The following is an 11,257-nucleotide window of genomic DNA, read 5'->3' on the forward strand; positions in this document are numbered from 1 at the left end:
AGGGGAGACAAGTTTGAAAGGGCATACAGCCTGACCAAACTCGCACAAGCACACATAGACACATAGGCACAGACACACTGGCACAGATAGACACACACACGCACACATCAGCATCCTGGGTTGATCATGAGGACGGACTCAGCATCATGCGGAATGCCGTAGATGAGGCCGTTCTTCTGGGCGAGGACGCCATCATACCATTTGTTGTCGCCGCCAAGATGAGTGAGGGTTGTTGTGTCGGTGGCGTTGGTGGCTGGATCGAAGATGAGAACTGATGAGGAGCCATGTGGGATGCCAATGATGTTACCGTTGCGTGCAAGCACGCCACCCACCCACCTTGCGGAGGTAGCTGTATCTGCAACAACGAGCTCGTCGGTAGCGTTCGTGGCTGGATTGATGACGAGTATCGTTGCAGAGTAGGCTGGAATGGTGTAGATGAGGCCATTGCCTGCCAGCACTCCACCATACCACTTGTTGTTCGTGCCAAGGCCATTGATAGTAGTGAGGTCCATCGTCAGGGACTCTGGGTTGATGATGAGGACATTTGCTGCCGCACGTGGCGTGCAGTAGATGAGGCCGTTGTCTGCTTGCGCACCGCCGTACCATTTGTGCATTTGGCTCGACAGCCCAGACAATGTGGTGATGTCGGCTGTGTTGGTGTCGGGATCGATGATCAGCACAGAAGTGGCAAAGTACGGGATGCCGAAGATAAAGCCGTCGCTGGCCACCACGCCACTAATCCACTTGTGGCTGCCAGAACCAAGCGAGTGGATGCTTGATGTGTCCGCGGCGTTGGTGTCTGGGTCGATGATGAGCATTGACTGTCTTGTTGATGCAAACATATAAATGAGGCCGCTGTGAGCCAGGACAGCACCGGCCCATTTGTCTGTGCCCGTTCCAAGTCCGGAGATTGCGGTCGTATCGACAATGTTCGTGTTCGGGTCTATGATGAGCACAGAGGGCGAGTTTCGAGGTGCGGCGTAGATCAGGCCGTTGTTGGCCAATACACCTCCAATCCATTTTCCACCTTGAGAGCCAACTTGCTCAAACGTCCTAGCTCGTCTTTTAAGTTGGCAGAGGTCGGCGTTGATGCTCTGCTGCGCTGACACAGCGCTCTGCACTGAAGTGATGGTGCTCTGCTGCGCTGACACAGCGCTCGACAGCGAATTGATAGTGCTCTGCTGGGCATTGGTTGTGCTCTGCTGGGCCGACGTGGTGCTCTGCTGGGCATCGATGGTGCTCTGCTGCGCTGACACGGTGCTAAATAGCGAATTGATAGTGCTCTGCTGGGCATTGGTTGTGCTCTGCTGGGCCGACGTGGTGCTCTGCTGGGCATCGATGGTGCTCTGCTGCGCTGACACGGTGCTAAATAGCGAATTGATAGTGCTCTGCTGGGCATTGGTTGTGCTCTGCTGGGCCGACGTGGTGCTCTGCAGCGTGTCCACCGTTTCAAACAAGGTGCCCGTTGTCTCGAACAGCCCATTGACATTCGCGCCATTCACGAACACAGGCTGGCTCATGGGGTCGCTGGTGTTAATGTGGAACGCCCCCACTTCATCCTCCTCAAGCGTCACCTCTCCAAGGCAGATGAACGGCATCGCCAACAACACGGGAAGCAGTAGCACATGTGCCTGCAGGCACCCAGTCCTCATCATCAGCGCCTTCTCCCTCCTTCTCGCTTCCTTCTTGTCGTTTGTCCTGAGGACAGATGGGTGGTCGTCTTCTTCAATCCGCTTGAGAAGAAAGGGACCAAAATCATCACAGAATGATTATGATGTGTTGTGTTGTGGTTTTTGCTGTTTCGTGTGCCTTTTCGTGAGGGTGAGTGCTTGAGTGTGCACGCCAGCAGGCCAGCTGCACACAGCATGGACGCTCAGGTTCCCAGCGACGGTAGCAATGTCGTCCACCTCTAAGGGTGTGCCTGACGTTACTTCCAATACATCAACTCGCACCCATTCCAGGCGAGAGAAACTATGTCACCATGAATGGGTCCAGCGAAGGAGTGCGAGCACGTGTTGTTCTGTCACTCGACTCCACGATACACAAACACACAAGCGAGGGATTGAGGGAAATATAATGGCAGGAAGGCAGGAAGTGGACGCGAGGCTGCCATTGCCAACAAGCGAAGTACAGGGCTAGGGCTCCACGTCGACTGTCGGTGTCTCGTGCACAGAACGTTGTAGCTGGTTCTGAAGCAAGCGCACAAGAATCATTTTCAAGCCAATTGAAGTCGAAGCACGACGGCGGCGACGAGCAGCAGCAGTGGCTGCATTTGTTCCTCGTGGCGTAAATGTCGTCCATGTCATGATGGTCACGCGTGAAGGGCTCGTGCCCACGACGGTCGCTGACTCCTTCCTGCGGCATGCCAGCCCAGCCACGCTGTGCGTCTTGGTTGCGACCAAAAGCCATACTCACTCAGTACTTGCCCCTGCAGTGTTGCACCACGTGCGCAACAGTCTCCGGCGACGACACGGCCAGGAGCACGTGCTCCATGTAGTTGTGCAGCATCAGCGTGCGTGCATCCACATGCATGCTGCCAATTTCTCTTCCAATTGCTTCCCCGCGCTGTGACGACGAGTTTCGGTGACATGAAGGCATGAGCGATGGCAACACAGCCCTGATGTGAGCGACGGTGCATGCGCAGTGTGGGCTCGTATGAAACAGACGCAAAGCGGAACGCAGTCGCAGCAGTCAGTCAAGACACAACAACAACAACAACAACAACAACTTAAACAACAACAACAACAACAACACCACTACCACCACCACCACCACCACCTCGAGTAGCCGCTCAGTGTCGACGGCTTGGTTCAATTCCTGGCTATTGCACAGCCCTCGAATGCGCTCAATCTGCATAGAAATGAGCGCATGCACACGTGTTCAGGAGCATCAGGATTTGCGTTTGTGCATGTCACAGTGGCCATGCGAACACCAAGAGCGCCGACACACACACACACACAGACAGACAGACACACACAACCCTCACGTCCTGTTGTGGTGCGAGCTTGAGTGAATTTGAGGCGAGCAGGTGGTGATATCTTTGGGTGTACACGGCTTCACCACAGCTGCGTCCCTGTGCACGCATACACACAGCGTGGAGGAACAACAGCGCAGAGTGCAGCAGCTGTGCCCGACTCCACGTCGCCTCCAACGGCACCTGTCCACGCACGTACAGAAACACACGTGAACACCAAACTGATACATCAACACGCGCACAGACAGACACACAGACGCGCAACACACACATTTACACACATTTACACACATTTGCACATTTGCACACATTTACACACAAACTTTTACACTCACACACGTTTACACACTCACTCACACAGACACACAGACAGACACACACACACACACACACACAATCGACTGCATAAGCCACACCGGCTTACCGGCTGCTGGTAGATGGCGTGAATGTCAACGTACTCCGGCGCATCCGTCCACACGTTGAAGGAAATGGAGTCCGACAAGGTCGTCACACTGCCGCCACACACCCACAAGCACACATATGAAACACAGTGCAAGGAAGGGACTACGCCGTGTCCGTTGGTCACCGACAGCACTCTCGTATCGAGGAACAAACACACACCCATGCACATGCACAAACACACACACATGCACGCAGCACAAACACACATGCACGCAGCACAAACACACATGCACGCAGCACAAACACACATGCGCAGCTTACTGGTGAAACCACATGGGCGGCACGACGAGCACATCTCCGGGAACAACGTCTGCGACAAACACGTTGAGTCCCTCGTGTTGGGAGAGATCAGCGTCGTTAAGGATGTCCACTGCAAGATGGCCAATGTGTGGGTGCAGGCAAGGGTAGAGTGGCAGTGACGTGTTGGGTGGGAAGAGGGTGAAGCGCTTGCAGCCTTTGATCTGCACGAAGAAGTTCCAGCTCGCATCGTAGTGGGTGTGGGTGACGATGCCTGCGTTGCCTAGCCACAGGTTGGCCTGCTCGCCCGTGTCGGCGATGGCGAGGGGCCCCAGAGGCGCTTCCGTGTCCATCTCGGGCCAGAACTCGCGCAAAAGCTGCGTGCGTGCTGAGAAGTAGAGCCAGCGTTCGCGGGTTGGCACAGCGCACGCGTGTCGCAGCCATGGCTGCCTCGCGTAAGGGACACATGCCATTGTGTCGTCCTTGAAGAGGGCGGCTGTGGAGGCGTTGCGCTTGACGTTGAAGTCATGCCACTGCGCGTCACGCAGCACGGGTTCCAGCGGCTTGTTGTCGTGGAACGTGATGAAGGTGTTGTGTGGATGCGCTTGCTCATACACGGGGACGACAGGCAAGCGGCTGGCGATGTGCGACAGGTTCCACCGCATGGCTGGCCAGTTGTGCGCCTGCACCACACTTGCGTTTCTCAGCAGCACAGGCACCCTGAGCTCCGCAAGCGTTCTGAACTCCTCGCGTGATCTTGGCTCCGCAAACGACTCACCATCGCACACCCTTGGCTCCACTGCCACCATGTGCACATACGGCCGCTGTGTCGTCAACCAGACAAACCATGCCACAACGAGGAGCACCACAAGCCCCACACCACATCGTCGCATGCCTCCTGCTGGTTGTTGGTTGTCGTGTGTCTGCGTTGTTTGAATTTCGCTGCTGCTTCTTCGCAACCGCAAACACAAACAAGAAGAGGCTGCACCGACGGTTATCGAGTGCACAAGCAGAACGCCAAGGTGATGGACTTTGGGGACAACCCGCCGCCTGCAGACGATGGCGGGCTGGACATGGGGGTTGACCTTGATCTTGAGTTCGACTCCCCGCTTCTCTCGGGGCAATCGGCTGCCACGAAGCAGCAACAGCAGCAGCAGCAGCCAGAGCAGTGGCCAGCAGGGGGCAACGGGGGCGGCGATGACCAAGAGGCGATGACAATGGAAGGCAATGATGCGCTGGATGCGCTTGGCTGTCGTGCCACGCCTGCTTCCACGACGTCCACTCCGTTTGACACCATGTCCATGGCATCGCTCGGGAGCCTGGCGACAGAAGCCAATGCCTCCAGCATGGCGGCGGAAAAGCGGCTGCGCCACCTCAGCAAGAAGAACCGCGAGCTGACCGCGTCCTTCAACGCCGAGAAGGCCAGAAACACACAGCTCACAAAGAAGGTGCTTCAAAAGGAGATTGGTGTGTGTGTGTGTGTGTGTGTGTGTGTGTGTGTGTGTGTGTGTGTGTGTGTGTGTGTGTGTGTGTGTGTGTGTGTGCTTTCGTTTGCTCTTGTGCGCATTTGTGTGGATACGGTGTGCTGTTGCACACAACAAGCGCGCATTCGTCTTCTCTCAAACACCACCAATTCCTGCATCTCTTCAGGGGAAGATGTGCCTGTGAGTCGCATCTTGCAGGGTGATAGCAACTGGCAAGGTCGCGCGCAGCAGATCTCTCTTCTCAAGGCGAAGGTACACATGGATGTGATGTGTGCGTGTGTGTGTTTGTTTGTTTGTGTGTGTGTGTGCGTGTGCGTTCGTACACGTATGCATGCGCGCTCGCACGCGTGTGTATGTGTGTGTGTGCGTGTGTCAACTCAGGAACAAGTGTTGCCCTCGCTCGTGCCATGACTCCGCTGTCTGTGGCAGGTGCACGAGCTGCAGTCACAAGTGAAAGGCTCGTCCTCTCGGTCCACCAGCTCTCTCAGCAGTACGCGTTCACACAGGTCCGTCACCTGTAAGCAACCATAAGGCCGTGCGCACACGAACATGAAATGCGTGCTCACACGTGTACGTGTGTGTGCACGTGTATGTATGTGCGTGTGTGCGTTAACGTGTGTGTGTGTGTGTGTGTGTGTGTGACAAGGCTCTGTGTGCGCCTTTCTGTTAGCTCATCACTCCCTTGCATTCTTCATTCACATGGCTTCTTAACCACCGCGCCATTCGCTTGCTCATCACTTCTGTTAGGAGCGATGGTGGTGTGGCAGACAGGGGACGTCTCGCCATCCAGAGAATCGAGGAGAAGAAGAAGGCCGACGTTGATGCGGTGATTTGTGTGTGTGTGTGTGTGTGTGTGTGTGTGTGTCTGTGTGTGTGTGTGCGTGCGTGCGTGCGTGTGCTCGTGCGCTTGTACATGTGTGCGCGCGTGTGAGCCTGGTGTGTGTGCGTGTGTGTGCGTGTGCTTGTGTGCACGTGTGTCTTGTCCACAACCTCTTTGCAGACTGAACCCGCTCCGTGACAAGTCATGTGTTTCTCACGCGCCGCTCGTGTTCCACGTGCGCGCGCGTCACGTACAGCTGACCACGCAATTGACCGAAGCCCAGGACAAGTTGAAGCAGATGAAAGAGAAGGTGCATGCGTTCGTGTAATGAACATGTTACTTTGAAGGGTACAACACAGCCCACGTGCACACGTGTGTGGTATGCACGTGCATACGCGCGTGTGATATGCATGTGCAGTATGAATGTGCTCAGGTTCACGTGGACTGGGTCACCCTAACACTTGTCTCCGACTGCACACGTGTCAGTACGATGCGGGCAAGGCACGTAACCGGATGCTGGCGCGAGAGGTTAAGGAGCTCAAGCAGCGGCTGGACACAAGCAAACAGGAGGCTCGCAATGCAAGGTGCACTGGCATCCTCTACCTGTTCACGTGTGTATGTGGTGCGTGTGTGCGTTTGCGGCGTGTGCGTTTGCGGCGTGTGTGTGTGTGCGTGTTTGTATGTGTACGTGTTTGCATGTGGTGTGTGCGTGTGCAGGTGTGCATATATGTACGCTTGTGTACGTGTGATGAATCTCACACTGATCCCCCTTATGTGCATCCACTTATCACCTTCGTTGCTCACGCTACACTACTGCCACCGCCACCGCCACCAGCAACCGCGCGTCTGAGCTTGAGGAGCAGGTCAAGTCCCTGGAGGACGAAATACAGCGCTCAAAGTTGAAACCGCGCGAGAAGCGGACGCGTCACGCGGCACAGGCAGACGCAATGTGCGTGCGGGTGTATGTATGTGTGTGTGCGAGTGCGCATGAGTGTGTGGTTGTTTGCGTGTGTGGTTGTTTGCGTGTGTGTGTGTGTTTGCGTGTGTTTGCGTGTGTGTGTGTGTTGCGTGTGTGTGTGTTTGCGTGTGTGTGTGTGTGTGTGTGTGTGTTCACCCGCTGCTTCCAGCGTGCCCTCCTTGTTGATTCACCACGGTTGCGTACAATGCTGTCCATCTCATCATCGCACAACACCACCCATTCGACCTCTCTCTCTCTCCTGCTTCTACGTCTTCACCACGCAGGGACACTGATGCCATGTTTGCCATGCAAGAGCTGACGCGCACATGCCAGGAACAAGCGCAAACCATCACATCTCTCCGCGAACAGCTTGCACAGTACGTTGTGCCTGCGTGTGTGTGTGTGTGTGAGTGATTGTGTGTGTGAGTGATTGTGTGTGTGTATATGTGTAAAGCACCTCATCGTGGTTGTGCATTGACGACACCACGACCATCACTATCATCACTGCCGCCACCACCACTATCACCTTTACCGCCACATCATGTGCTCATTACGTTCGCTGAACGCGCGTCTGTTTCACAGGAGAATAGCCCGTCCCTGCTCGAGCGCGCGCTCCTCCTCCGCCGGCGTGAGTCATTTATGGTCTGCACGTGGTGCACAATTGTCTTGAGGGCTGTTATTGTGACTGTTGTTGTGGCTGATGTTGCGGTTGTTACTGCCTCTGTGGCTGCTGTTCATGCAATTCTTTGTGCGACTCACGTCGCCCCACTGCAAAACTCACCACCCCTCGACACACACGCGCGCGCACGCACACACGCATGTACACCTCTACCCCCTTGCACACACACACACACACACACACACACACACACACACACACACACACACACACACACACACACACACGCACACACACACACACACACACACACACACACACACACACAACACATCCGGCAGCGTCAGCCGACGATGATGGAGCACGTGCGTGCGTCGACGGCGTCGCGAAGTCGTTCGGCGGGACACGCGAGCGGCGCCGATCAGGGACACATGCGCGCACTGGAGGTGGAGCGCGACAAGTACAAGGAGCTGTGCGATGTGTTGACGAAGCAGCTCGGCCAACAGGTGCGACCGTGGCGGGGCCTGCGTCATCGGCATGTTTCCGAATGGAATTTGGGCGTGGTCTCTTGACGCACCGCACTCAATGGAACTGACACATGTCCTCATCCCGACACACACACACACACACACACACACACACACACACACACACACACACACACACACACACACACACACACACACACACACACACACACACCTGCCACTGCAGCGGCAGCCCGTGAATGTGGAGCCGTTGGGCGACGACGTGCACTCGTTATCTGAGTCAGCACTTTTACAGCTGGTGCAGGACAAGCACGAGGAGGCGGTGGCGCTGCAGCGGCGATATGACACACTGGCGCAGGAGCACAGGCAGCAGATGGCGGTGATGGCAAGCATGGTGGACAAGATGAAGCACATCTTCTCCGCCGCAGTCAAGAAGGTGTCATCCAACCCGGCGTAGCGTAGGTGTATCTGTGAAGTGTATGCCCCATGTGTGTGTATCTGCACTGTGTGCGCGCGTGCGTGTGAGTGTGTGTGTATCTGCGACGTGTGCGATTGCTTGCAGGCCTCCATTGACTGGTGTGTTGCTTTCGACTTTGTACATATGAGAGTTGATCAGGGAATATACAGCCACAAACCATATATGACAGCCGCGTAAGGCTGACTGGAAAGACACACACACACACACACACACACACACACGCACACACACACACACACACACACACACGACCAAGCAGAGTGGGCAATCAGATGAGCCCGAGGTGCTGCTGTAAGATGGGATCAAAGTTGTCTCCAAAGATGGCGCCGTCCTCGCTCGATTCCGTTCCGTCGCTGCCGCTCATGGCGTCGTGCAGTCCCGATCTGCTCAGGCAGGTGTTCATACACACATGAACACACACATGCATACACACGCGCGCACGAGTGAGGACGTGCTTTGAATGCCGTAAGGCACAATACATGCATGGCACCACAGCACCATCTTCCTTTCCCTTCTCCCCTGCCTCCCAACCCAACGGTGCTCAGTTACGCACGTTGGTGTCTCAGCATCGAGTGTTGACCAGTCCGTGTATGCGCTGACGGTGGATGGCCGCGAATCCCACATCTCATCATCGCCGCCATAGCCATCGCCCATCACGTACGCGTCGTAAAAGCCGTCTGCGTCGTCGTGGTCGCCTTTGCGGTGGCCGCGGTGGTGCTGTGGAGGGTGCTGGTGCCTGTATGCATGCGCTTCGTGCTGGGGTTGGGAGTATTTGCGTGGGGTGTGGCGGGCCAGCACGGCATCTCGCTCGTGTGCCGCGTGGCCTTGAAGTGCAACAAACCGTTCCTGAAGAAGAGAGGGGAGGTGGGGCAGAGTGGTGGCGTGTTAAAGTGGAGAGTCAAGCGGGAGCACGTGGGCGCCGGGGAATCGCATCAAACACTCAGCAGAGGGCGCGGAATGAAGACAAGAATAAGCCAATGTTACATCATCATCATCATCATCAACAACAACAACAACAACAACAACAACAACAACAACAACAACAACAACAACAACAACAACAACAACAACAACAACAACAACAACAACAACAACAACAACAACAACAACAACAACAACAACAACAACAACAACAACAACAACATCATCATCATCATCAACAGGACGTACCCGAAGTTCAGAGTCCAGCCGTCCGGGCACCGCAAACGCCACGTGGTGCCAGTTGTCCCGAGACGCTGTACAACACAACACAAGGGTGTAGTTATGAGATTCAGTGGTGGGAAGAACTACTTCTTGTGCACAAAATGCCTGCCTAGAAGCAAGCAAGTAAGAAAGCAAGCAAGCAAGCAAGCAAGCAAGCAAGCAAGCAAGCAAGCAAGCAAGCAATTACGCTCACTCTGTGCGGCCTCAACGAGTTGCTCGTCCTCCTCTGGCTGGAACGGATACAGCGAAGATGGCAACACTTGCGGATGATCCTGTTCGCAGCAGAGCACGTGCAAGCGAGCGGTGAGCAAGAAGCTGAAAGGAAAGGCGTGTCGAAGGTACTTACTTGCAGGAACCAGGGATGCAGCTCATGGATGTTTGACAGAACAACACTCGTGCACAGACACAGACACAGACACACGTACAGACAGACACAGACAGTCAGACAGACATACAGACAGACAGACAGACACATACAGACAGACAGACAGACAGACAGACAGACAGACAGACACACACACACACACACACACACACACACACACACACACACACACACACACCGGTGTCCGGAACCACAGGTGGTTCTCCTTTTCGTGTTTGACAGTTTGGAGTTGATATCCACTTGTCTCGTCGCTGTACACGTGCTCAAGCACTTCGCGATGCACAGCAACCTGGAATTGTACCATGCACACGTCGTTCCAATGCAATATTAGGCGCATGCATGCTTGCAGGCACGTAAAAAGCGTTATACGGCCAAAACAAGCACATGGACAACAAATACACTCATAGTCCACAATTCACCTTGTGCGCATTCATGTGTCACCTCACCTCAACCTGCGCGGTGTTCACGTAGGACTCCAGGCTTGATCTCGCCTGATCGTACGCGGTGGACAATTCTTCCAGTCTCGCCGCTTGCTCCTCCAACTGCTTTCGCTGCGACTCCACAGTTTGCTGCAGGTGATGATGTGAAACAACAGTGATGTGAATACCCGCAGTACAAAAATTATACTTTGTCGCGTTTCGCAACTACATTTTGCACAAGGTGACAGCAGAACATGCGCGGGGCACACACCCACACACCCACACATACAACACACACCCACACCCACACCCACACCCACACCCACACCCACACACACACACCCACACACCCACACCCACACCCACACCCACACCCACACCCACACACACACACACACACACACACACACACACACACACACACACACACACACACACACACACACACACACACTCACACACACACACACACACACACACACACACAGACACAGTCAGGTGTGGTATGTGACGCTTGTTGAATCCAAAGCCGTGTTTGTGACTGCGATACTAGACCGCGCGCTTTCTCAATTCTGCGTTCTGTTCCCCGCAGTGTCCGTGCCACATCGCGCAACCCGAAAGAACATTGTCTCGATGTACATACATACATGCAAGATGATGTACAGCTCGACTGAGACGCCATGCACACTACACAGCGTGTGCACACACAAGACAACATCTGGGCAGGGAA

At 55.0% G+C, this 11,257-nt stretch overlaps 4 protein-coding genes across 4 annotated transcripts in view; 1 reads left to right on the forward strand and 3 right to left on the reverse strand.

The window, feature by feature from the left end:
• Window positions 1–1,757, reverse strand: PTSG_05243 (uncharacterized protein). Its single transcript, XM_004993762.1, has one exon. The coding sequence runs from the start codon at window positions 1,653–1,655 to the stop codon at window positions 108–110; it is 1,548 nt and encodes a 515-aa protein (XP_004993819.1). The 5' UTR covers window positions 1,656–1,757; the 3' UTR covers window positions 1–107.
• Window positions 1,758–1,940: 183 nt separating this feature from the next.
• On the reverse strand, window positions 1,941–4,594 carry PTSG_05244 (uncharacterized protein). Its single transcript, XM_004993763.1, has 5 exons — window positions 3,698–4,594; window positions 3,399–3,486; window positions 2,987–3,157; window positions 2,779–2,850; window positions 1,941–2,565 (listed from the first exon to the last, which is right to left on the reverse strand). Exons 1-5 carry the CDS (start codon window positions 4,564–4,566, stop codon window positions 2,416–2,418), a joined length of 1,350 nt encoding a protein of 449 aa, XP_004993820.1. The 5' UTR covers window positions 4,567–4,594; the 3' UTR covers window positions 1,941–2,415.
• Window positions 4,595–4,619: 25 nt separating this feature from the next.
• Window positions 4,620–8,499, forward strand: PTSG_05245 (uncharacterized protein; the record flags this gene model as incomplete). Its single annotated transcript, XM_004993764.1, has 11 exons — window positions 4,620–5,140; window positions 5,324–5,409; window positions 5,587–5,663; window positions 5,905–5,983; window positions 6,234–6,287; window positions 6,464–6,561; window positions 6,813–6,926; window positions 7,220–7,312; window positions 7,518–7,563; window positions 7,896–8,060; window positions 8,269–8,499. The coding sequence occupies exons 1-11, from the start codon at window positions 4,699–4,701 to the stop codon at window positions 8,497–8,499; spliced, it is 1,485 nt and encodes a 494-aa protein (XP_004993821.1). The 5' UTR covers window positions 4,620–4,698.
• A 208-nt stretch (window positions 8,500–8,707) lies between these two features.
• The window catches only part of PTSG_05246 (uncharacterized protein), a gene marked incomplete at its 5' end in the record, with an annotated part of 9,943 nt that continues 7,393 nt past the window's right edge, over window positions 8,708–11,257 (reverse strand). The window contains 6 exons of the mRNA XM_004993765.1: window positions 8,708–8,903; window positions 9,074–9,366; window positions 9,691–9,755; window positions 9,917–9,995; window positions 10,287–10,397; window positions 10,555–10,677. Of these exons, the coding sequence (XP_004993822.1) occupies window positions 8,789–8,903; window positions 9,074–9,366; window positions 9,691–9,755; window positions 9,917–9,995; window positions 10,287–10,397; window positions 10,555–10,677 (786 nt within the window). The 3' untranslated portion in view covers window positions 8,708–8,788. The remainder of the gene's footprint in view (window positions 8,904–9,073; window positions 9,367–9,690; window positions 9,756–9,916; window positions 9,996–10,286; window positions 10,398–10,554; window positions 10,678–11,257) is intronic.

The sequence above is a fragment of the Salpingoeca rosetta genome, assembly GCF_000188695.1.
Source record: "Salpingoeca rosetta unplaced genomic scaffold supercont1.12, whole genome shotgun sequence".
NCBI lineage: Eukaryota > Choanoflagellata > Craspedida > Salpingoecidae > Salpingoeca > Salpingoeca rosetta.

Bases quoted from the DNA above. Each gene is read 5' to 3' on its own strand.
- PTSG_05244 (XM_004993763.1), bottom strand. From the start codon at position 4,566: ATGCGACGATGTGGTGTGGGGCTTGTGGTGCTCCTCGTTGTGGCATGG. The intron at 3,487-3,697 runs GTAAGCTGCGCA...GTGTGGCGGCAG, and splicing joins CCGCCCATGTGGTTTCACCA to TGTGACGACCTTGTCGGACT. The intron at 2,851-2,986 runs GTGAGGGTTGTG...ATTTCTATGCAG, and splicing joins AGCTCGCACCACAACAGGAC to ATTGAGCGCATTCGAGGGCT.
- PTSG_05243 (XM_004993762.1), bottom strand. From the start codon at position 1,655: ATGATGAGGACTGGGTGCCTGCAGGCACATGTGCTACTGCTTCCCGTG.